The 26,580-nt window shown below is 49.6% G+C and overlaps 1 protein-coding gene across 1 annotated transcript in view; it reads left to right on the top strand.

Moving 5' to 3' along the window:
* POLR3A (RNA polymerase III subunit A) overlaps positions 1 to 26,580 on the top strand; it is a 1,042,059-nt gene that overhangs the window by 682,335 nt on the left and 333,144 nt on the right. Inside the window, exons 22-24 of the mRNA XM_069611006.1 lie at positions 22,442 to 22,528; positions 22,643 to 22,725; positions 22,826 to 22,996. Coding sequence (XP_069467107.1) covers positions 22,442 to 22,528; positions 22,643 to 22,725; positions 22,826 to 22,996 — 341 coding nt within the window. The remainder of the gene's footprint in view (positions 1 to 22,441; positions 22,529 to 22,642; positions 22,726 to 22,825; positions 22,997 to 26,580) is intronic.

Genomic DNA, 26,580 nt, shown 5'->3' with positions numbered 1-26,580 from the left:
GCAGTTCTCTGAAGGGCCCTGTTGGTTTTGGAATTGTCCCCCTGAGTGTTCGTAGGGTCATCCCAGAGTTATATATTTGGCATGTTGTGCACTCCATTGTCAATCTAGATATGTGTTCCTGGAGACATGGCACGAACCAATCTTCCTGTATCTCTGCTGCAATGTGTTGTTTAGTATTATGCACTGGAAAGTGTAATTGCTGAAATGCTATCTCTAACAGTTTGATGGGCATTATTACTTTTCTTGAGTTATTTTGGCGCCACAATAAGTCTGTTGCCGATTGGCTGCACCCCCTTTTTTCCCACACCATCTTTTCATCACAACTGGCACCTTCCTGCAGCTCTAGTATTTGTGATATGGGCATGGCATTGTATCCTTCTGGAAGCTCTACGTTCGTCTTGTGCTGCAATAGGTACTCGCCTGTTCCATGTCTTTCAAAATACGAAGCCTCCTTGGCAGCAGCGTCTGCTGCCGCGTTCCCCAAAGATACAACGTCGGTGTTGGACGTATGTGCTTGGCACTTCACTATTGCTACCACTGTTGGATCTTTTAGGGCCTCAATCAATTCCTTCAACAGTTCAGCATGTTGCACTGGGGTCCCATCTGCCCTTCGAAACCCTCTCCTCCCCCACCGGGCTAGACCTCCGTGTACTGTTGTCGTCATGTAGGCTGAATCTGTGTATATTGTTACTGCACATCCTTTAGCTGCATGTAATGCTTCTATTAGGGCGATAAGTTCTGCTGCTTGGGCTGAGAAATGGCACAGAAGGCGATACTGTACTAGTACTTCATACTCACCTTCTTCTAGCCTCACTACTGCTAGTCCCACATGTTTCTCTCCTGTGTCCATGTCAATCGACGCTGACCCATCCACAAAGTACACCTCTCCCTCGCTCAGGGCATTTTCACACACCACCGTGCCCTCCCCCGTTTCCCCTGTGTATGTTGCACAATTGTGTTCTTGCATGTGCTCTAGTGTGCATGGTTCTGTGATGAATGTTGCCGGGTTTACTGTCCTGCACCTTACCACGTGAATATTGGCGCTGGACAATATTATCTCATAGGCAGTTGCTCGCTGTGTGGTCAGTGTGCTTTTTGATCTTTCAAGTATTGCAAATAATGAGTGTTCCACAAACAACGTGACAGGGCACCCCATTACTATTGTGGCACTTTTCTCAATGGCGAACGCGGCGGCGGCGAGAGACTGCTCGCACGCGAAGTGGCCTTGCATCACCGCATCTAATGTGCCACTATAGTAAGCCAATGGTTTGTGTCCTAGGGAAGTCTTTTGTGTCAGTACAGCTGTCATAAGAGTTCCCTTGCAATGAGAGAACAGGTAAAATTCACGCTCATAATCAGGATTGGCGAGTACTGGAGCACTCGAAATCAGCTCTTTTAGCGACCCAAACAAGTCACTCATTTCTTTTGACCACTCTATTTTCCTGTTCTCTTGCTGGGCCTCTTTGAGTGCTTGCAGTAATGGCCTGGTGTAGGCTGCATAAGCTATTATCCATGCTCTACAATAGTTACACATTCCCAAGAACTTCTGTATCTCCTTCACTGTGGTTGGTTCTCTCACTGACCTTATTGCTGCTACTCTGTCAGGTATTATTCTTTTCCCGTCTTTTGATATCAGCTGTCCCAGGTACAGCACTTCTGACTGACAGTATAGCTTCCCCTTGTCCACCTTGTACCCTTTATTCGCCAGCAGCGTCAAGAGGGTTACTGAGTCTCTTCTGCACGTCTCTTCACTCTGTGCGCAGACGAGCAAATCGTCTACGTACTGAATGATCGTGCTTTCAACTGATAAATTACCCAGGTCTTCGTGTAGTATGCGGTTGAATATGCTTGGACTTTCACAGTACCCCTGAGGTAGCCTGCAATGCTCGTATCTCTTCCCCCCCCAATGTGAATGCTGTCAAGTATCTGCTTTCTTCTGCCAAGGGGATGGAGAAGAATGCATTTTTCAAATCAACCACTGTGAAATGTGATGCCGTTTTTGGGATGCTGCACAGTATGGATGCAGGGTTCGGGACCAAAGGGAATTCTTTTTGTATGACGTCATTTAGGGGGCGTAAATCTTGGACCATCCTCCAAGCCCCTCCCTTTGCTTTTTTGATCGGGTAGATACAGGTGTTACATGGGGAGTTTGAGGACACTATTATCCCCTGTGCTAGCAACGCATTTATTGTCTTTTTTTTTTATTTTTTATTTGTGTATAACTGTTGTTGACAGTTTTTACAAAAGATTTATTGTCTCTTTTATCCCTTCCTCAGCTTCGCCGGACAATGGGTATTGTTTCACTCGGGGCACAATTGCCCCTGGTTTGAGTTTTATTACCACTGGTGTCACTCCATGCAACAAAACTACATCATGGGGGCCTGTTGTCCACGAATTTTTGGCACCAGTCGCATGTCATCATCAAAAAAGGACGGTGGCGTTCCCACCACTGCCATCAACTGGACGGGTACTTGTCTTGTCTGAATCAAAATATCACAGGGCATTGCTATTTCCATTATTATCTCACCATCACTCTCCGCATCAGAAAAGAGATCCTCATCAGATAAGTCTCGTAGGGCAATATCAGCATTGATGCACAGTACAGTGCGCCATTCACACCCGTCTATGTCCATCCCAATTACTGTAATCCTTTTTGCTGATACCTGTACAGCATGCAGGTCTAAGGATACCACTGATCCTGGTGCTATGTCTGGGCGTACTATTGGGCGGAAGATAAATTCTGCGGGTATTCTCCACTCTAACTTTTTTAGCTCGTGAACTACTTGGGCCAGTGTTTTTAAACCTTCGATGAACATTCTTTCGTCCACTGGCATGCCGCGTATTTCCGGTGCTGTTGCCCGAGCCTGCACCACCAGCATTACGCGTAATGGGCATATTCCTGGGGTTGAGCACACTATCCCTCTTTCTGTAAATGATATTGTCATGTTAAGCTTGCTAAGAAGGTCCCTTTCGAGCAGGTTTATTGGCGATTGTTCATAATATAGTAAGGGTGTCTTTACCGTTTTACCCCCCACTGTCGCATCCAAATCTTCTGTGTAAGGAACTTCAATTACAGCCCCAGAGAACCCCTGCGTCTCTAACTTCCGGTTAGATAACGAAAACCGGCCCTCACGGATACATGATTTCTCGGCTCCCGAATCCACCATGAATATGAACTGCTTGTCTCCTATCTGCGCCCCTACCAATGGTTCCTCCGCTGCATCGTAGGTGGTAGATAGAACAGGACACGCAAGTGTTCTCTGTGGGCTGTCCTATGCTGGTTGTCTCATTGTCCCCCCTGGCTGAAGATGCTTCCTGAAACTACTGACACACCACTATAGGGGGCTGGAGCTGGTGCTCCATTGGCATTCGTTGCGAAAGGGTTGCCTGGGGTGTAGTGCATAGTATCGTTGTTTTGTGGGTGATTCTGTGTTCTGTAATGATGCGCTTGCCTTTGCTCTGGGTACCCCTGTTCTTGTTCCCTCTGTTGTCGTCCCATTGGAAGACCATATGGGCTTCCCGGGTGAGGGTTGCCATAGTGTTCCATCTCTTGAGATCCGTTGTTTGATCTATTTCTGCACTCTCTGGAAAAGTGCCCACACCTCCCGCAGTTCCAACAGCTTCCCTGCGCACCTCTGGGACCTTGCCATCCATTTCCTCCGTTTCCCCCGTACCCTTGTCCACCCCCTCTGCGACCCCTGTACCCACCAAGTCCCCCTCGTGGGGCCCAATCTTACCACTGCGGACCTCCACTCTGCTCCTGCTCGTTCCACTGTCGTTGCCCTGCTCCTGCCCAATTCGTTGCCATCCTCCCCTGTATTGCTACCAGCCCCTCCTCCTCCTCTTCTCCCTCCCTGCTGTGTGGGAGCGAGGCTACTGCTGCAGCGACCTTCACTAGTTTTGTTTGTACTAACTTTGCCTCGTCTGCCAATCTTTTTTGCGCTATCTCCTTTTCCCTCTCTTTTATTCGTTTACAGTGGTGAACTATTATGCTCTGTATTTCGGGCCACCCTTTTGCTTCAATACCTGCAATTTTGTCAAGTGCCTTTTGTACCTCTTTAGGGAGCATTCTCTTTATTATAAAGTAAAATAATGATGTTGATTGATACCAGGGCGTGCCCGTTTCCGCTCTCCACATCTCCTGAACCCGAAAAATGTAATCCATAGCATCTTCCCCATCATTCATCGTACATTGCATGACTGACTGCAAATCTGGGGTGTCTGGGAATGTCTCTCTTAATGCATCCCACACCCTTGCACGTACTGTGTTAAAAGAGGCACCATCATGGCGATCGCAGTCTAACTTTACTCCCGGGAAGCCAGCCTGTCAGCTTGATCCTTGACTGCTGATACTAGCAGACTTTTCACATCACCTATTGCTAGAGGTACCCCGGCTGTGTGTTTCTCAAATGCATATATCCACTTGCTTGCCCCACCTGATAGCGGTGGTAATAGCTTTAACAGATTGGCCTTATCCATCTGATCCCAGGGTATGTAATTCGGCCTCCCTCCTCCCCTGTGTATTAGTGGGAGTTGTAACTGGCTACTACTGTCTCCCAGGGCATGTAAAGTCACCATTGACTTTACTAGTCTTAAATTCTGAACAGAACCAGTACAAACCATCATATTGTGGACGTACTGGCTGGGGCAATTCGATTGCCCCAAGGTCTGTTAGTCGAGGGGGCACGTCTCCGTCCCCCCTGATCGAGTTTTGGCTGGTGGCAGTGGATACTACTTTTTATATTCAACCGCAAATATTTTCCTATGGGATTTCCCATTGTTTTAGGCTACTATCTTTATTTAATTATTTACGGTAGCCTCGAACATACCGCCGGTTTATTTAATTAATATTAATACTCCGGTTGGTATTTTTTGCCAAAACTTGATTCTAAAATGGCGTTTGTGTTCTCTTCTGTGACTCCAACCCAAGTCGAGCCCTTAGTTCCACTTTTTGGCGGGCTTCTCCACAGAAGCCCTCAAAAGTGGTGCCACTCTGTCTGGGGTAATTAGGAGGGGTGGAGGGGAATTTAGGCACCCTGGACCGAGTTGCCTAGGCAATTCAAGTCGCACTCCATCCCGGCTCACCACTTAGCATGTTTGAGTGACAGCTAGGCTGAGTGAATGGGGGTTTGCTGCATATAGGCAGGGCTTTGGGGACTGGAACTTCAGAAGTCGCCACAGGACCTAAGAATCCGACGAGGGAGAAGCTGAGCCGACCTGCCACGACACCACCACCGGCGGAGCCCTGCTGGACCGTCTCACCACTTTTTCTCCCAACGACAGAGGAGATCTCCCGCCGGAGAGTCTTCCTTTGACTGGTGGGGATAACCAGTTTCACCGTCTTTTCGCCTTCCCGACGTACCTCGTGGCCGCCTTGCCTGTGCCAAGCACCCCGGCAACCGGGATACCACGTTTTACCATGACCGCGAAACAAAGGTACCACCTTTAACCGGAAAACTCCACGGCTGGTTTCTTCCCTGGTAGTGCAACGACCTTCACCTTTCCTCCAAGTCGAGATCTTCTCTTCCCCTGGACGACGACGCAACTTGCACCCACTACCAGGAACAACTGCCACCGCTGGAGGATTCTTCCCACTTAAGGTACCGTGTCCTGCCTGGCTTCCCTTGCTACCGACTGTACGGGGTAGATTTAGTCCCCGGCTTTCGAACCTGGGTTAGCCTGGGACACCCTGGCTAAACTTTCCTAAGCCTCTCTAAACTCTTTTTGAACCCTCTGCAAGACTTTCTAAGCCTAGTGTAACTGTGTGATCTTGGGCGCATTTGTGCTCTGCTCTCTCTAAGAGTGGGCCCAGCCTTTGGACTTTGGCTCACCAGTGACTTTTGCTCTTCTGCCTTGCTAACAGTGTTCCTGAATCTTAGAGTGGTGTACCTTTCCATATTCTGTCTTTTTCCCTCCCTTTCTCACAAACTTATTGGAGTGCCATCTAGTTAAGCGCTCACCTCTGTATGAAAAGAAGTGGTGCTTTACAGTGACTTATCTGATAAGGAAAAAGGGGTGTATATATTATAATAGTAACTGTGTTTAGAATATTTTACAATAAGAGTGCTGGAGTGTTTCAAACAGTGTGTTTTTAAATAAATAATTATATACTTTGATACCAAAGCTCTGGTCAGTGTTTGCTTGTATTGTTGTATCTGAGTGCCTATTGTGTATACTTTGCATACTGCCTAACTCTTCTTGAGGGAAGTCTGACTGCTCAGCCACAGCTACCAGGTAAATCTGGGTGGTACAGACTGCTACCAAGTGGGTTTACTGCTAACACCTGTAGTCCTAAATCTTTTGCAGTGTTCCCTAAGGGAACTGCACAGGTTTCTGCCTAACAATCGTGACAAATATGTTCTGGCACATATGATGCGTACACACCCATAGGCAACACTCTATTCACAGCTCAATTTGTAATCCCTTTCCTCCCTTGCTAGCTGTCCCTTTCTTTCTTAATCTGATATCAATTCGTCTTGTAGTTTTGATATAAACTCGTCTTTCTACTTAGATTATCTTTTTTTTTTTTTCGTACTAACCGTTTTTTCCCCGTAAACCCAGAGAGAAGAATAGAAAGAATAGCAGTCACTAATGTATTCACTGTGTCTTCCTTTACCAGACACCTTTATCTCATTTTCCACTTCTTCATATATTCCCAGTACTATTCAAGATAGCACTATGCGGTGCCGCCTTCTACCCCCTCGCGGAGCTAGGTTCCTGTCTCTTTATCTCTTTTCACCTCTTGATCCTAATGGCCATATGCAAAGAAAAAGTAAAGAAAGCCCAGAGTGGTTCTTAGTAGTCCCAAAGTGTCCCCTTTCAAACAACCTCGTTCCCTGTCCTGTTTTCCTCCCCCGCTCCCTTTATGGTCGCTCGCACTTAATACTCACGTGCCCGTCTTGAACCGAGAGTCTCCGAACTGGGTCCGTCCAGGACGTGTTGCTGTACGCTCAACGGTCCGCCCCGGCTCCGGCGAGCGGTACGCAAAGGGGATTTTTCAACCAGGATCCCGTACCCTCTCTCTGTTGAGCGGCACTTCTGAGCGTACCGGTCGCCGTTGGCGGGCAGCCTTCCGGAGCCGGCGCACCGTGCGTATCCCTTTTCGACCGGAGATTTTCGTGCCAAAGGGGACGGTAGGGATATATATATATATATTAAGGAAAAATAATCATCACGCTGTCGGGGTCACCACTGAAGGCGAGCGTCCCCAGATAGCACGATCCTCCCCACAGTGAGAGACAATAATGGACTCTCCCAAGATGGGAATAAGGCTAAGACAAAGTGCGGGTGAGCTTAATGGGAGTTTATATAAGTCGGAATAGGGCATGCAAAGGACTCTGCAAACTCCAAGAGCGCTCTGTCTGACAATAGCAAAGACAGGCGTATATATTTACAAAATGCATCATAAGAACCTACACACTATAGGGGGCACAAGTTCGTGGGGATTGGGTGGCGACGACTAACTATAGGTGCAGCTGTGATGTGGTTTGCCGTGGTTGGTGGACGTCACTGGTTACCCACGTGGGCCGGGCAGGTCAGCTGGGCTCATCCGGGCGGTGTTGTTGTGCCAGCCGTGACCAGTGTCAGTGATGAACGTCTTTCTTGGCTTTCTGCCCTAAGGCCACGCACACCGCATTCATTCAATATTGCAATATTATCTTCCCCGGTAAATCTTCCAATAGGTTATTCTACAGGTTAATGCAACACAGGAGGAATGCACCTAGAGTGGGGTCTTTTGGTGATACATCAATACATGGTTACCATCGTCCTGTTGACCAAGTATCGTAGGTCGCGAGGTTGGGTCTCAGGGCAAGGGACAAGCTGTCCAAGTTATCATGTCTCGTTAGAATTCATTATGAATGTGTTCCTACAGTGTTGCTATAATATTGGGTGTCCTAATTTTACAGGGGCCATTAACCTGGGGTGAGCTGGTGGGTCGTGGAGCCTAAGAAAGGGCACCATCGGGCCTGCGTTTATGGCCGGGGTTTACTGCTGGGTTGTAAATAATTCAGGAGGCTGGCCGCGGCCCTGGGAGCTGCGGGGGAACGTGAATGTTTGAAGCAGCTCCAGCCGAATTGGGGGAGGTGAAGCAGAGCAGCACAGGCCTCTGCTTTCCGTCTGGCAGGCTTCAATGGGGAGGAAGGGGGAATGGCCTTGGATATGCCCACAATGGTATTTTCCTCGTGCGTTGCAGATTATGTGGAAGAGGCATGAACATTCATATAATGTACAATACTCATTGAGTCTTTTCAAAGCTTATGTTTTCTACATTGTTAGTGCCTTTTACATGGCCATTTCAAATGCGTTACCTATACCCATTTTGCAATTAATAACTATATGTTAAGTATTTAACAACCACAACATTTTGTTACATTTCTATACATGCACGGTAAGCGAGGTAGTAGTAAGGTTGGTGGAGCACACAGGAACAACTGGCCAATGAGACTGACGGCGGTGACACATGGTGAGCTTGGACATTCAAATACATATTGTGCATTTTCATGCACCATTTACATGCGCTCCCAATGGGGTTGCATGTGTCTTCCTTTGCACTCTAGCAGCATTAGTTCAGTTATGGCATGGGACCTTGGGGTGCATTCCTTGCGGCGAAACCTATAACATGAAAACCCTGGGATACTTTTACCATTTGCGCATAGCTACTGGGATGTGGGTACTTCAACCAGAATGCCATATAAACACACATTCTGCCCTCTTCCTGGAGGTTACATGTTTTAATCAAAAAAGGTCCTGGAGAGTAGAGTTTCGTCACGGCAGGTTACATATTAGTATTTGGGGTCTCTACCTATGTTGGTGGGCCATGTTAGTTCTTTTCCACCCTGGCCCTGCTGGCCGGGTCATGCTGAGGGCAGTGATACACTGCGGAAGGTGAATGTTAGTGTTTGCATCTAGCACTAGCTCATGTCCGTCTGCTCGTGGGAACAGGCTCTCAGCGGATCTGCCAGGGAGCTGCGGCCGCAGGGACAAGTGAGACTCTCCAAGGGTGGGGTCCGCGCTGCGGTGCACAGGGCTCATGCCATTTTGATTTCACAAAATGGTTTCCAGGACCTAGCTTAATACAGCATGTTTGGTCAGTGTCTTCAGCCAGTGGTCCACCCGCCACCTGTGCCCTGGTGGCAGGGGGAACCCCCGACGAGCCATGGACTTCACAAAGGGGAGAGGCTGCAGGGGAGGGGGGTCTCTTGGGCCAATCCTCCCATACATCCCTTTCACCAGGATAAAAGCAGAATTTCCAAATAAAAGTTCCAATTAATAAAGTTCATTCCAATAGTCGGCTTCTACTTCAAAAGATAGCACACAGAGGTTTCTCCTGATATACAAGTTCTGTTTTCCAACGCAAAGTTCCTTCACTTTGGAGGATTTCACTTGTGGTTGTGATTATATTATGATTCAACTAAGTTACTCATTCTTCCAATGAATATTTCAATAGGATTTCTCATCTCTTGAGAAAGACAACTACTACACCTTTCTTCTTTATTCACAACAATGATTTTCATCAGCATGGTTTTACCACAGTTCATCAAACACAGTAGTGGTGTTTCCACTTTCCACCACAACCTTTCACCACAATGCAGTACTTCAGTGTCTTCTTCCTGGTTCACTAACATGCATGAATACCACCAACAATTCCTTTCCTTGTGTACTCTTCTGCCAGGATGAATCTCCTAACACTACCATAAGTACTCTGTGGTGTGGCTCACTTCAAAACATCAGTAAGGTCTTTGACTTTCAATAACCGTACATTTCACAACTTTGTCCATAAGGATACAACACCCATTGATGCTGTTGGTTCCAATGATAGATTTGCCACATGCAATGCAGGTTATGCTTCTCACCCCCTTGACACTATTCCCAAGGAGGGGAACTGTCCTGCCAACTCTAGGTTGCTACTATCACACCAGGTAACTGTTGATTCAAGTTTGTTTCTCCTAGAAAGCGGGTCCTCTTTCTCCTTCTAATGACCTTCCCTAGGCTTAGGATATGCTTGTTATTTGATTCACATATTGCCTCCTCTTTGCTTGGGCAATATTGGTTACAATTTTGTTTTAATATTGCATCCTCTTGATTTTGCCAATGGTGACCCCTAGTGGGTTTAACACTAACCCTTTCTTCTTGGGTAATGGTAATTACAGCCTTCTTTAAATATCACTCTTTCTTTCCTTAGATAGTGATAATTGTAAACGTCTGTTTCGTTTTCTCTCAGCATGTGTTTTAAGCCAAAATGACTTTCTACCATTAATTCAGTTTTCAAAAGGCCTATTTACAGCTAGCGGTTTACGACGGAGCACCCCGGGGTCACCTTTCCAAGGCCAACTCACCGATCTGTCACTGTACGTCCACGTTTCTTGATGCTGCGACTTCTTTCTTCACCAGACTGAGTATCTGGCTGCTCTGGTTGCAGCTCTGCACTGCACGTCTTCCCCGACAGGAGCTCACGTTGCTCTCTTTGATTCACGATGCTCGCCAGCCACCAGAGACAGACACAATGTGTAGAGAGTTCCTCTCTCCCATAGTGGGACCTGCAATCACTGCGCTTCAGGCTGCATGACCTCTGCAGTTCTGGCTTCTCCTGCTTATGGCTCTCTCAGAACCTTTAACCGCCAAAGGCACGGTGGGCGTTCCGGCGTCTCCGTTCTGCCCATGCTGCATACACAGCCACAAACAACTTCTGCTACTACCGCACATCTGCACCTGATGGGGATTTAAATAGTCACAATTCCCCTTCAGGTGTAGATTGTTAAACACTAGACCGCGCTTTGCAGTTCTGTACCTCTGGGCTCTTCTTCCCCGTCCCAGTACCTATGGTATTATGGGACATTAAGTCCCCAGCATTTTCATTCTTTATTTCATGATATATTTCGGTTGTACAATATGCCATTAAAACTGTGGGGTCACTGTGCTCCTGACCTGAATCCCCTCCCATGTGATCCTCCCGCAGAACACCACTTCCAGGGTCAGGATCAGGAAGCGTCTGCTGTTCCCTGGGCACATGAGAAGGGTCCCAGGCAAGGGGTAAGTGGGATGATCACCTGTTATTCATCACAGGATGCAGCGTGCAAAAAGACACTCCACGTTTAGACTTGCCTAGGTTCCAGTCCAAGTAATTTCACCATGGGCACTATATCAAGTGCCATCCGTGTTGCAATCATATCCTGAACTTCACTCTAAATGGTAGCAGATATTGGCAACCTATGGGAATCCTCAGGAAGTGGGTTTATGTGGTTGCCTGGCTCGTCTTAAGATATTTATCAAATTTGCTATGTGTATAGTCTCTTGCAAAACTTGATTTTGGTGGATTTCCCAGAATGTCACCAAGAGAATCCTTTAATTTTTTTTGTTTGTTTGTTTGTTTGTTTGTTTATTTTATTTGTATGGCGCTCCAAACCCAGAGGTAGAAGGGCGCTTAAGAATTTGGTTACAGCGTTGTGAAGTATCTTAGTTTTGCATACTTCGTACAAGTTTATAATATAAGCATATATCTGTACAGTGAACAGTAAACAAGAGCAAATGCGTACAATATGCAGTTTTCAATATAAATACAGATACCGCACGGGTCTGGTGTTAATGGCGTTATTCTTTGTTTAGAAGCCAGCTGATGACCTGCTTCCTAAAGATCTGGAAGGATTCGATCATTTTGATGTTAAGCGGTAGGGAGTTCCAGAGTTGGGGGGCAAGTACTGTGAAGCTTACCCCTCCAGCTCTTTTTAGGTGGAACCTGGGCACTGATAAGCAGAGAGTGTTGGAGGATCTGGTGGATCTGGTGGCTGGTTTCAGGGTGAATTAATTAGCTAGGTAAGGTGGTGCTAGGTGATTGAGGGATTTGTACGTGAGGAAAATGGTTTTTAGATTTTTTGGCGTATGGATAGCCATTTGCAGGCTTTCCTAGTAGCGGTGATGTGCTCATGTCTGGGAATGTTGAGGGCTGCGCGCAAGGCGTTGTTTTGTATTACCTGCAACTTGTTGAGTACGGATTGATTAGCACCTAGGTACAGGCTGTTACAGTAATCGAGTTTTGATTGTATTAGGGCCCTGGCAAGTGTGAGGCAGCTGTTGGGTGATAGGAAAGGTCTGCTGGCCCTAATGAGCTTGCCAGTATAGGCAGCAGCTGAGGCAGTCATATTGGTGTGTTTGCTAAGGTTGGTGTTGGCATCTAGATAGAAACCAAGGATTTTTACGCTTTTGGCTATGGGAATGGCGTGGCCGTCTATAGTGATGTTGTTATAGCTAGGGTCGAGTTTAGTTAGAGTGTTGGGGGAGCCGACGGTTAGGAGTTCTGTCTTCTCATCATTCAGGCAGAGGCCATGGGAGGCCATCCATGCCTGAAAGATGGAGAATATTTTGTTGATCCGGGCGGCATCTTCTTGGTAATTACCAGAGATGGTGAGGAGTATCTGGGTGTCATCTGCGTAGTTTGTGTAGGTGACACCCAGACGGTCCAGTTGGTCAAATAGAGGCTTTGTAAATATGTTGTACAAAGTGGGGGATACACAGGATCCTTGTGGGACCCCGCATGTGATGGGGATGGGGTCTGCTGCAGCTGTGGTGGAAAAGACTCGCATGGTTCTGTTTGCCAGGAAGGATTGTATCCATGTGATGGCGGAGGGGGAGAAGTGGGCTGAGGTGGCAAGGTGATTACAGAGGACTTCGTGGCTGACCAGGTCAAAAGCCGCTGAGAGGTCTAGTAGGAGTAGGATTGCGGCATTGCCTTTGTCTTTAATTTCATCTATCTGGCTTTTGAGATCAACAAGGGCGGTTTCAGTTCCGTGGTGAGGTCTGAAGCCGGATTGACGTATTCCTAGCAGTTGGTTGGATTCCAGGTATTCCTGAATTTGGATGTAGGCAACTCTGTCCAGGATTTTCAGTAGGAAGGGGACTGTGGTAGTGGGCCTGTAGTTGGTGGCTATGGCCGGGTCTAGGGATTGTTTTTTCAGGAGTGGGAGAACCCATGATTGTTTTAAGTTGCTGGGGATAGAGTTATTGGTGACGGATAGGTTGATGAGTTTGCTAATGAAGGGGGAGAGCTCTCTGGCTGCATCTTTTATGATCTGAGCCGGACAGCTGTCTCCTTTGCAGTTAGAGGGTTTTAGGGTGGTGATGATTTTTTGAACTTCCAGGATGGTGACTTTCTTAAACGAGAAGCCTGCGCTAGTGTTGTTGGGTGTGGGTAGGCTAAGGTTGGTGACCTTATTGTTGAAGAGTTGTTGCCGTTTGTCTTCAATTTTAGTTTGGAGTCCTAAAGTTTTGTTGTTGAGGGCGTTCTGGATGTCGGTGCACCAGGATTTGTCTTTTAGGCCGGTTTCTGGAGGTGAAATAGGGTTTTCTAGTTCCTTCAGAATTTTGAATAATTCTTTAGTGGAGGATCCTGCCTGAGTGATCCTGGTGTTGTAAGCATCTTTTTTGGTTTGGATTATCTCACTTTTGTAGCGTGAGGATAAGTTAGTGAGGTTGGATTTGTTTACCGCGGTGGGGTTGGTCTTCCAGGTGTGATGAGCCTTAGCTTTCTCTTTCCTGAGTGTTTTGAGCTCAGGGGTGAACCACGAGTTCAAATGAGCTTTAGGTTTAACTTTGCGTATTTTTAAAGGGGCAACAGTGTCCATTGCTTTAGCCATGGAATTATTGAAGGTGTCGATCAACAGGTTTAGGTCAGCGTTGGCTGGGAGAGCATTAAGGGTGGGTAAGACCAGTGGTAGTAGGGCTTCAGCAGTAATGTTGCGTTTATTCCGGGTGGGACATGCTGGTGCCATGGGGTGCTTATTGGGCAGTACCTGATTGGTGTTGACCTTAAGGGGGATCATGTGGTGATCGGTCCATGCCAGAGGTTGGGGGTCTTTGCAAGTTGTATTGCAGTTGTGAGTTGCTACCCAATCGAGGGTTCTACCTTTTAGGTGGGTGGGGAGTGTAACGAGTTGAGTAAGACCATGATCGGTTAGGGCATTGGCTAGGGATGCAGCATGTGCATCGTTTGGGTCTTGGTAGCCGAGATTGAAGTCTCCGAGGATCATGATTTGTGCTGATGGTTTGGAGTTTTCGGTGATGAGGGAGGTGATGTCTTCTTCAAAGGTCCCAGGGGGGCTTGGGGGTCTATATATAAGGTGGATGGTGATCGTGGTTGTGGGGGAAGTTTGTAGCTTGGCTGTGAGTAGCTCACAGGATGTGAGAGCGACTGTGTCGGTTAGTCTAAGGCCTAGGGCAGATTTGGAAATGATCGCTACACCTCCACCTCTGGCGTTTGGTCTGTCCGCTCTGAGGATAGAGTATTTGTCTGGGATGGCTAGCGATAAATGGGGTCCGGATGCCTCATGAAGCCAGGTTTCTGTTAGGGCTAGAAAGTCGAGGTCGTTGGTAAGGATAATGTCTGCAATTTCTGTGGGGTGGGCAGCCAAGGATCTGACGTTGAGTAGGGCGCCTTTTAGAGGAGGAGGTGTGGGCTTGTTCGAGGCGATGTGCTTTGTGTTAGTTTTGGTGTAAGGTTTGGAGCTGGGAGTGGAAGTTGTGGTGGGGAGCCTGGAGCCTAATCTATCATTGCGTGCTGTGAGGTTGGGGGTAAGGGATGGGGTGGTTGGGACGGGCGGCTTAAAGCGGGCGGGGGGTTTGGTGGTCAGTTTAGTTTGGTTGGTTAGATTTAGCAATGGGGCTGGGGTGGCTGTTGGCAGGTGGGCCATGGATGGCAGTGGTGGTGGAGGTGGGAGGGTGGTTAGTGGAGGGGAAGGGGGATGCGGAGGGTAGGAACGGAGTGGGGCATGGGATGGGGTGGTGTCTGGGGCACCCTATTTTAGCTAGGCCGTCCTGGAGGGCTATGTAGCTGTTGTTGCTACAAGGTACGTTGTCCTGTATTAAGCAGAATGGGAACATGATTAGGGCGATTTACTCATGTAAGAGCAGCAAGAAGGCAGTATGACGTGCAAAGGATGGCCACAGCAAGGGTTGTCTAATCCTCAACTAATGGCTAAGAAGTCTTATGCATGGGGATTTGGAGGGGTAGCAGTGTTGTAATAGCTTGCAGATTTTACCAGCATGAGTGTGTGGTGATGCATCGTTTGCAGCATGTGTTCTGGAAATGTTTGTCCACAACTTTCTTCCTCTTTGAATTCTTTGTTTCACTGTAGGGGAACAGGGCTTTCAAAAACCTACTGTGTCAGTTGTTTGTGCCAGGTTGCCGAGGCTGAGACTAGACAGGGGCGTATGACATTCAGGGTGCTTGTGGGAGCAGATGCTCACTGGTATCCATTTCTGCAGTCTCAATAAAAGCTTGAGGTACCGGAATGCTCGACTGTAAAGCTTTCTATGTTTGCGGTGCAGGTGTAGGGCACTTCAGAGTATTCCAAATTCAGTTAGTAGTATCATAGTATTGCTCCTACAGCATCATGTGTTCTTGCAGAATCCCCAATTGAAGGAAGAGGGCTTCTCCAGCATGGGGTCTGGCATGGATTCACATGCTCATGAATATTCCCCGTCGTCAGGCTGGGAATCCTCGGTAAGAAAAAACCAGTATCAGTTTCGTTTCTGATCTGTCTTTCGTAGTAATAACCAATCACTGGTCTCTGCGTCATACTGACCACAGCCAATGACTGCCCTCTACCTAAGCACCGCCTCTGGCAGCCATCTTCAGATTTTTACCGCACGTTCATGTGTTGGGATCCTCGTGCTATTGCTCTCGAGCGTTAGTGCTATTTTTCGCGCTTTTTCACAAAAAACTTCGATTCTTTCGGTCAAAAGAGCCTCAAGCTCCACCGATCCTACATCCGATCAACGGGGACCCGTGTCGGATTCATCTGTGCCCCTCAAGGGTGAAGATTTCGTCGAGCCACGCTTCGGAGGACTCCAGAAGCTTCTCAGGCCCGGTCTCGGAGATGGCCCAGGAGAAGGGAAGCTCGACGCCCGGAAAGCTGTTCAGGGTCTGCCCTGGATGCCAGCTGCAGAACGTCTTCAAGGAGGACGAACACTCTTTCTGCCTTTACTGCCTTCATGAGGACAAGACGCACGTGGAGAAAGACTGTGCGTTTTGCGGCAACATGTCGGAACGGACCATGAAGGACCGCCATCAACGTCTCGCCAACTGGCTGGAGGGTAAGAGCCCGTCTGGCGAGAAGAAGAAGAAATCCGAGCGGTCTTCTAAGACCTTTGAGGGCGCCCCGGCGACGGGGGCCCAACATAAGGCCAAGCACCGCGAGTCCGCTGGCACCGGGAGCGCCGAACGGTCGGGCTCTACGGGCGCCAGGCAGGGCGCACCCTCCCCGGCACCATCAACCACGAGCCAACGCTCTGGGTCGGGTAAGAGGAAGGCCGAGCACCCGGCGAAGCTCCTGGAGAGGCCCCGGTCGAGCTCTAAGGCAGAGGAGGAGCGTGGCAGTGCCCCCTCCCTCAAGGATAAGGCGGTGAGCGCACCTAAGGTGGTGAAGGCCTTGATCCATCCGACCAAGCCCTCTATCGAAACGGTCGCGGCGGCCCTGGCTCAGCCTGTGGTGGCTACACCAGTGGTGGCGACCTCAGGGCCCAGAATCTCCCTGCCTCCGCGGAGGGAGTCTTCCTTTGTGCCCATCGATAGGACCCCCGTGAAACCCTCCGTGGGGAAGAAGGGGGGGCAGGGCGTCGTCGTAGATTCGGCCTCAACCTCAGAAGGGGAGCTGATCGAGGTCTTAAGCCACGGCCTAGGCGTGGAAGAAGGCCAGCCCGCCGGAATGGACCCCGACGCAGGTGACGACGACGACATCGTCGAGGATACCGACGGGGCCCCTGCTCGCCCGTCGGATTCCCCTCTGCCAGCGCCGCAAGACAACTCGGCGGCCATTTTGTTGGCCATACAGTCCTTATGCTCCGAGATAAGGACGAGGCTACCGTTACCGACGGAGGAACCTCTCCCGTCGGGGGATCCAGAACCGGGACCTTCTGGTGTTCCCCCTACCAAGAAAAGAAGGATCCATCCACCACCTCCTTTTCAACCGTCGCGCCCCGTCCAGCCCTCCTCCCCGTCCACCCGAGGGGATGATACGGGGACTGACACGGCAGCGACGGGTACGGACGACGAGGCATACGACGAGGATTTTCCGTCGTCGCCTCCCACCAGGGCTTCTCCGCCCGACGAGATCGGATCTTTCCACTCCATGATCTCCAGGGCTTCCGAGCTTTTCCAACTCTGCCCTGAGGAGAAGAAAAAGGAAGGCTTCCTTTATCAGCGGCGCGAGGCCAAGAGGAAGACGGTCCTCGCAGTGCCTCTGTTGGACGACATTTGGGATGAGGGCCTTTCCCTCCTCAAGAACCCTTCCACGACGCCAGCTAGAAGAGACCGGTACGAGAAAAAGTACCGGGTCCCGGACACGGCCCCCCTATGCCTCCGGGCGCAGCCTACCCCGGACTCCGTCGTCTCCGCGGCAGCCAGGAAGAAAGCGGGGGGGGGTGCGGCCTCCACGTCAACTTCCCCGCCGGACGGCGAGGGAAAGAAATTGGATGCTATGGGACGTAGAGTCATCTCGTCGGCAGCGACGACGATTAAAGCGGCCAACGCCTTGGCTATCGTGGCCCGCTACGACAGGGAGCTCTGGTACAAGATAGCTCCCCTGCTGGATTTTCTGCCGGACGACAAGAGGGCGGAGGCCCTTGAGATCCTGCAGGAAGGTGAGGTGGCGTCGGACCACGCCATCACCGTGGCGACGGACATCGCCGACACTGGGTTCCGCCAGCTGGGCAACGGCGTTTGCCTTCGACGTCGTGGATGGCTCAAAGCTACAGACTTTCGGCAGGACGTCCAGACCAGAGTCCTGGACATGCCCTTCGACGGGAACAACCTGTTTGGGAAGACAGTGGACGATTCCCTTCAGGCCATCAAGGCGGATACAGAGACGGCCAGGGCCCTTGGAGTCCTGCAGCAACGACGAACGCCCTTTCGGAGCGGCGGAGGCAAGGGCGCCTCCAAAGGTTCCGGCGGCGGTTTCGCTTCCTACCGTCAAGCGGCCCGCTCGTCGTCGCAAGAGGCCTACAGAGGACGAGGCAAGTCTAGCGGACCCCGCCGTCGTCGCCAAGGAGGTCAAGGCGGCAAGGCCGCGTCCAAGCAGGATTGAACCGGCCGTGGGGTCGGGCCCCCACCGAAGCACCCCGGTGGGAGGCCGGCTGGCGGGCTTCGTCAGCGTGTGGGAGTCCATCTCCACCGACCGTTGGGTGCTGGACGCCCTGGCCCGGGGCCACGCGCTCGAGTTTCAAAGAAGGTGCCCGCGCGTCCCCCCCGTGGCCAGGAAAGAACTTCACGTCCCTCAACTTCTCCTGGAGGTAAAGGCGATGCTCAGAAAGGGCGCCATCGAACTCGTCCCAAAGAGGCTTCGGGGCTCCGGAGTCTACTCGCGATACTTCCTCGTGAAGAAGAAGACGGGAGGATGGCGCCCCATCCTAGACCTGCGACGTCTGAACAAGTTCATCAAGGCGCAGAAGTTCCGGATGGTCACCCTCCAGCACGTCCTGGGTCAGCTGGAGGAAGGAGACTTCCTATCGTCGTTGGATTTGGAGGATGCCTACTTCCACATTCCCATCCTAAAGGGGCACCGAAAATTCCTCAGATTCGTGGTCCAAGGGCGTCATTACCAGTTCAAAGCCCTTCCCTTCGGACTACGGTCGGCACCCAGGTTATTCACCAAGTGCCTCGCACCGGTGGCGGCGCAGCTGCGCCGCGAGGGGATTCACGTCTACCCCTACCTGGACGACTGGCTCATCCGCGCCAAGACGAGGGAGCTCGCCGTGGTCCACACGGCAAGGACCGTCCAACTCCTCACGGACCTGGGATTCTCCGTGAACTACGCCAAATCCCACCTGGTGCCCGCGCAAGTCGCACTGTTTCTGGGAGCGAGGCTCGACACAGTGTCCCTTCTGGCCTCCCCGTCGGAGGAGAGGACCAGGACCATCTTGGGCAAGGTGCAACGGATGTTGGTGGCCGACGCGGCCAAGGTGAGGTCCATCAAGTCCCTCCTCGGGATGATGTCTTCCTGCATCTACCTCATTCCCATGTGCAGGCTCCGGATGCGCCCGTTGCAAGAATTCCTGGATGCGCGCTGGATCCAGACGACGGGCAGCTTCGAGGAAAGGATCAAGCTCGACGAGAGTTTCCGACGAGCGATACGGTGGTGGGGCACCCGCGCGCATCTGACGGCGGGCATGGACTTCCAGACCCCAGCCCACCAGGAGACTGTGACCACGGATGCCTCCCTGGAAGGGTGGGGAGCGCACGCCGAAAATCTGCACGCAAGGGGACTCTGGCTCCCGACGGAGAAGTCCCTGCATATCAACGTCCTGGAGCTCCGTGCAGTGTTTTGGGCCCTCAGGTCCTTCCTTCCGTCCCTCAAGGGCAAGGTGGTGAGGATCTTCACCGACAACACCACCACCATGTTTTACATCAGGAAACAGGGCGGAACCAGGTCCCCAGCGCTGTCCAAGGAGGCGCAGGACCTGTGGCATTGGGCCGTCGCCCAAGGGATTTTTCTGGTGCCGTTTCATCTGGCAGGGATAAAAAACACCATCGCCGACTCACTCAGCAGGGAGCTGCGCTCGTGCCACGAGTGGGAACTACGGCAGGATCTGGTGGATCGCCTCTTCCGACGGTGGGGCACACCCCAGATCGACCTGTTCGCGACGGCAACGAACACCAAGTGCCGGAGGTTCGCCAGCAGGTTTCCCCAGACGAGGAGCATGGGCGATGCTTTCTCGTTCCCCTGGGAGGGCCTGTTCCTCTACGCGTTCCCTCCCTTGCCTCTGCTAATCCGGCTCGTCAACCAGCTCAAGAGGTCACGGTGCAGGATGATCCTCGTCGCACCTGCGTGGCCGAGGCAGATATGGTTCCCGGACCTTCTGGACTTGTCAGCGTCCCCGCCGATCAAGCTGCCGGCGGACGCGGATCTACTCTCCAGGGAAGGAGGCGCCATCCTCCACCACGACCCGAAGTCGCTGAACTTGCAGGCCTGGCTCCTGCAGCGCTAGAGTTTGGAGGTTACGACATACCGGACGATTGCAGAGAGGTTGTTGCAAAGGCCAGGGCGTCCTCGACTCTTAAATGCTACGGACACAAATGGAAGAGGTTCTCTGTCTGGTGCCACGCACAGAAGATTAACCCTCTACGGATTACGGCTCCCCAAGTACTGCCGTACCTGCTGACGCTGGCCAAAGCTGGTCTGGCACACGCGTCCATCAAGATTCATCTTGCTGCGATCTCCCGATACACCAGAACCACGGGGCGGACGTCCTTGTGGTCTCATCGTCTGGTGAAAGAGTTCATGAAGGGACTGTTCAGATCGTTCCCGCCGGTGAAGGCCCCGGCCCCGGCGTGGGAGCTCAACGTGGTGCTGACCAAGCTCATGGGACCTCCGTTCGAGCCTCTGCACTCGGCCCCGTTGAAGTTTCTATCGTGGAAAACAGCTTTTCTTGTGGCCATCACCTCCGCACGACGAGTGGGAGAGATCCAGGCCCTTTCCTGCAAGGCCCCGTACTTGACTTTCCACGACACAAGGGTAGTGCTCAGGACGCACCCCTCCTTCATGCCCAAGGTGCTTTCGGACTTCCATCTCAACGAACCCTTGGTGTTGCCTGTGTTCTTCCCGTCGCCTTCGTCGCCGGCTGAGAGGACTTTGCACTCGCTGGATGTGGCTAGAGCGCTGAAGTTCTACGTAGACCGCACGAAGTGTTTTCGGAAGACGTCACAACTCTTTGTGAACTTTGGACCTGTCAATCAGGGGAAGGCTCTCTCGAAGGCTTCCATTTCCAGATGGCTCTCCGGCTGTATCATGTACTGTCATCGGTTGGCAAACCGACCGCTGCCTGGCCGTCCGAGAGCCCATTCCACCAGAGCGATCGCAGCTACCACGGCGTTCCTATCTGGTGTGCCCCTGCTGGACATATGCAGGGCTGCTACGTGGAGGTCGACGCACACCTTCACGAAATTCTACTGCGTCGACCGGGATTCCAGGGAGGAGTCCAGGGTCGGCCAAGCAGTGCTGCGCAACCTGTTCGCCTGAGGTGAGCCTGGTGAGGAGGTAAGATGCTTAATGTTGAGTTTATGTGATGCTTAATGTTGAGCCTTTGCCACCTCCCGTGGTTGTGCATGTGTGTACTGCTATGTATTCTTTATTCATGAGCATGTGAATCCATGCCAGACCCCATGCTGGAGAAGGAACAAGTTACTTACCTGTAACTGTTGTTCTCCAGCATGGGTCTGGCATGGATTCACATGCGAACCCTCCCTCCTACCCCTCTGCGGCTCTTCACTTGGTCATACTGCCACTTCACGTGCTTCCAAATCTGAAGATGGCTGCCAGAGGCGGTGCTTAGGTAGAGGGCAGTCATTGGCTGTGGTCAGTATGACGCAGAGACCAGTGATTGGTTATTACTACGAAAGACAGATCAGAAACGAAACTGATACTGGTTTTTTCTTACCGAGGATTCCCAGCCTGACGACGGGGAATATTCATGAGCATGTGAATCCATGCCAGACCCATGCTGGAGAACAACAGTTACAGGTAAGTAACTTGTTCCTTATTTTACCTAATGAAGATTATTCTACTCTGTATTGGTAGTCACAGAACTTGTGTAGATCTCCTTTGGAAGACAGTAAGGTTCATGAATGTGTGGATCTTAGTGTCCAAGCGCGTATGTGGGCCTCGGGGTGCAGTCCCATATGTTTAAGAGTCTGAAGGGTGTATGGAAAGTTTCATTTGTCTACTAGCTCACTTGCTGCAGTGTATCCTGAAGTCCCAGGGCCTTTTTGTTGCTGTGCATATAACACAGAACTAAAAACCTCAAGTATTTTGATTTGTTGTGAACTGTTATCTATGCTCAGTTCTTTGACTCTGAGATCCATTTTCTGTGGCATGCATGCTGGAACCAGGTCCCTGTAAGTCCCCAGCCCATGACGGCTACTAGGTTTGAACAGCTTCTTTTCTGACCGCTTTGTGATTTCAGAAGTCAGGATGCCGTTTGAGAGACTGCTGCTTTTTGCCAAGGATTTCTGTTCTCCATGAGATGACTCCACAATTGAGGGTCTCCCACTGACTCTCCACTATAATATTGTGACGTTTTTATTGCTTACTTTTCCCAGATAGGGATGTCTTAGATTATTGGTCACATGGTCTCCTGAGAGCTTATTGTTAACCATTTTGCAGAGTCCTACTTATTTGTATTAAAAGTAGTAGCAACCCGTGCAAAGAATGGTGTTGAGAGCTAAAGTAATGGTTGGAAGTCTTTCTCTGTGGCTGTTTTTTTAAATGATTGTACTTGTTTATATTTGAAACACCTGTTAGTAAAATCACGTTTAGAACGTGGTTGACAAAAACTTTACTATAAATTAGAATTCAAGTGCATCCTACACTAATTTGCATGTGTCTACCAATAAAGGAAGGCTTGTAATCTCTCTGGTCTCGGCTTTATGTTTTCCCTTCTTTTTCTAACTTTTCAGGAGATCAAAAAGTTTGTTAAAGATGTTTCTGAAAAGATCAAGAAGACCAGGGACAAATATGGCATCAATGACAATGGAACCACAGAGGTAACAGTCACTCCCTGCCCTCTTAAAAAGTCTGAATTATTTGTGAGGGGATATGTCCAGACCTTGCTTGTATCTACCATTCTGGGCCTTTCTCATTATTCTTTGTTTTTTCAGCCTCGTGTCTTGTATCAGTTGGATAGGATCACCCCAACCCAGCTGGAGAAATTCCTTGAGACCTGCAGGGATAAGTATATGAGGTTGGTGCTGTTTATTTAATTCTGACAATCTCTGCAGAGTTCTGAACCAGTCCTCAAAATGGCAACTCTTTTCTGACCCTTGTGTGTTCTTTCTTGGCAGGGCACAGATGGAACCTGGCTCTGCTGTTGGTGCTCTGTGTGCACAGAGTATTGGAGAGCCTGGCACGCAGATGACCTTGAAGACCTTCCACTTTGCCGGTGTTGCTTCCATGAATATCACACTGGGGGTGCCAAGGATCAAAGAAATAATCAACGCCTCAAAGGCCATCAGGTAGGGCTGTTGTGCAAAGTAGTGTCCACCATTGTAGGTGTGAGCTTTGTGGTGCTCAGATATCAAATTGATGATGATGTAGGAAGGTAGCAAGCGTTTACCCAATATAGACCAGGACAGAGTGTAAAAAATACCCCTAATGCGATGAAAAGGCTAGGGGAATGCTGCATGGCTCTCACAGGCTGCAAAAAAAGAGTAATCACTCTTTAAGCGAGCACAATAACAGAACAATCTCAGACCCTTCCTGATCCCATTTATCTTTAAGGGAGCAGAGAAAGGCCTAAAACCTGTGTAAATTCCTGAGTCATAGACCAGAGATGACTACCCCAATGATAGTTGACAAGCAAAATGGAGATACAAAACTCTGTAGAAACCTGACTCGAGCGGCACAAGGCTGGAACCATGGAAAGTAATGAACCGCAGGGCATCACAATATAGGATACCAGGGAGAAGACAGTGTGCCAGTTCGTTCGGAAACTGGTTGGAGTTGAAGGTGAGCTAGAGTAAGCTCTCCAGGGCCAGTTCAGTGGGCAAGTTCAGAGACCAGATGGGCCACAGCAAGGGCTAATCCAGAAGCAGGTCTATCACTGAGCGCTGTAGTATACCTCCAAATAAGAAGTAATGGTGGACCTTCTGGGAACAGGTCGATTAGCAAATGCTGGGATCGATTTGCATGGAAGACGTTATGAGGGACAATCAAAAAAGCATGTAACTGGGCATGTACTGTGGTCGCTAAACAGGTAAACCAATGATCAATACCCCATCAAATTGAGAATTAATCGTTTTACAGTCCTGAGTTAGGGGTGCCTGGGCATCAAACACAAGTATTATCCGGATGCAGTTAAGTGAATATGCAGAGGTTGAAATACCCGGTAGGCAGTTTCAGGTAGACAAACGCGAATGCAGATTGAACAGCATAACAAGGAGTTAGGTTGCATGGAAGTTCAAACAGTCTTGTGGAGACACATACCAGGAGCATCAGAACAAACTCCGAACACTGCAGTTTGAGAAGCACCTTCTATGCATCTTGTTAAAATGGATTTTCGCCAACATATTTTGGTGAACAGAAATGACCCTGGTGTCTAACCAAACCCAGCCAAGCTAGAGTAGCAGAGCAGTAAGGACTTAGACTCAAGAGGGTGTGAGAGTGGTTTAGGGCTGCCATAAGACACACCCAAAGCACTTGTCATTCCAGTTAGGCAGAGGATTGACCAAATATGCAATTTACTAGGCTTTTAAGATATTTTATTTTATAGAATTTTTGTTCAGCGCTGGCCCTACTTATAGTCTCTCGGAGCACCTTGTAAGGTTCAAAGGTTAAAAAGATGAGAGGTGAACAGAAGTTATTAAATGTTTTCAGTATAGAATGGAAAGATTAGGATAGAAAAGTGGCAGCAGGAGATGGAGGGGGTGGTGTTATGTATGGGGAAACAGGTTTTGTTTTGAGACTCTTTCTGGAAAAGTGTACTTGTGAAGAGGTAGGGTGTTCCATACGCTGGGTGCCCAGTGATAAATGTTTGCTTTTGTGTGCATGTTAGTTTGCTGAGTGGAATGTGTTGGAGATGCTAGCTTTCTGGTCTGTTGTATGTGTGGGTGATGGTATTGTACGTTTCGTAAAGGTATGATCGTGTTTTGTGGTGTATGACTTTAAAACAATGCACAGACCTTTGAAGTCCATTCTTTGGGGTACAGGAAGTTAGTGGAGCTCGGCGACAGCTGGGGTGATGTGTGAATGTTCTCCAGCATGGGGTCTTGCATGGATTCTGTTAGGAAGAATTCTCAAGAATGTGCTAATTCCTTTCACCTTGGAGACCCCCAGCAACTTTGCTGGATTTTGAGGACTTTTTTTAACCTGGAGAGAGTGTATTTTGATGTGTGTTTTACTCTTGTGTTCTTTGATTATGGAGTTTTAGTCAACTCCATAGGCATAATCTTTTCCGGTGTGTCACACAGCGCCTTTCAGGCTCTCCCAAGGTTTAAATACCTTTTCTGGGATAAACTACTGTTTCCCAGAGAATGTAAATTGAAATTGACTTTACTAGTCTTTCCAAAATCCTAGACCCAGCACACCCTATCTTACAATAGAGTGCTGGAGGGGTTACTTAGTATCCCCTGTGTTTAAATACTCAAATAGCAGACAAATGCTACCCGTACCTCTCAAAATGGCTGGTGGCAGTAGTTTTACAACAAACTACCATGATTTTTCCCAACCGCGAACACCGGTAGCGTTAAATTGCAGGAGCCATGTTTTTCAAGCTGGCGTCTGAGCCCCCTTTGTTTAAACAGGGTCTTCTTTTGTCGCCATTTCTTTTTGGAAAGGTCCTTCTAGAGTTTGCCTCTGCGCGCCAAACCAGGTTTGGTCCCTTTGTTCCTACGCCTTTGGTGGGCTTCAGGACTGAAGACTGCCTCTGGCGCCCTAGTGTCTGGGGAGGGCAGGAAGTGAGGGAGGTGCCCGAAACTCCCTGTGCTTAGGTTCCTATGAGACCCAAATGCACTCTGGCGTGATTGGCTGGCTGACTGTCCGTCAAAGACAGCCACCCTACTGGGTGAGTGGCAACTAGGCTGGAATGAATGGAGGAAACTGGATAAAAGGCAAATCTCTTGGCTTGGAAGGCAGAGTCGACCACTGGAACGAAAGAACCGAAGACGAGCTTGAAGAGGACGGCTGCTGCAACTTCTGGACTGTTGGTATGCCCAGTGAAGTCCTGCTGCAGGTCCGAATCGCTAAGTTCATCTCGACAGAGAAGCCCTGCAAGGACGACTTCTCCCTTTTGAGTTGGTGGGAGCAGTCGACTCGTAAGCCACCTGGATACCATTCTCGCAGCAGGTTGTATTTTCCTCAGAGTGCTGCAGGAAACCGAATAATCAGGGAGAGGGACACCAGTTTGTGTGCTTGTCTAAAGCTACCGGAATCAAAGAAGGGCCATTTGCCAGCTTTTGGACCAGTCCCAGTGCAGTGCAGGAGTCCCTCCACGTCCTCCCTCTTGTCCCCACGACTGAGACTCGGGAACATAGAGGTCTGCAGGAACTGCCAGGAACAGAAGTCTTCAGCTGCATCTTTTTCTCCATTGTAAGGTACTGTCAAAACCCAACCGAGAGAACTTAACTCTCACTGCGAAAGTGCTTGGAACTTTAGCAATTTACAGGCCTAGTCAGCTTGTGACCCAACATATGATTCTTAATTTTACAAACTACTTCTGAGAACTTTGCCAAAGACTTTTCCGTTAACGACCAGAACTGCTTTATCCGATACAAGACTTTAGCCCATTGACTTTGGCCTAACCTATTGCATTGAATCAACTCCTCTGGTGAACTGAAAACATTTGCACTGTCTAAGAATACTTGTAACCTTTGTTTTATTAACCTACACCTTTTTGTTCCCCCTTCAAAGTAGTTAAATGCCTCAGAAACCTTATATTATCTAGTACTGAAGTATATTTTTGTGCGATATATGTTGCCTCCTTCTATTTAATGTTTTCTAACTGACTGTGAAATTAATTTATATGTGTTTTATCAAGAAACCTTGAGTGTAAGAGTCTATTTGAATACTTGTAATTGTAGACCTCTGTGTAACCTCATTAGAA

Source organism: Ambystoma mexicanum, chromosome 8 (genome assembly GCF_040938575.1).
Source record: "Ambystoma mexicanum isolate Mex_15411 chromosome 8, UKY_AmexF1_1, whole genome shotgun sequence".
Taxonomy (NCBI): Eukaryota; Metazoa; Chordata; class Amphibia; order Caudata; family Ambystomatidae; genus Ambystoma; species Ambystoma mexicanum.
Note: the sequence above shows the minus strand (reverse complement) of the source record. Positions and strands in the feature narration are given on the sequence as shown.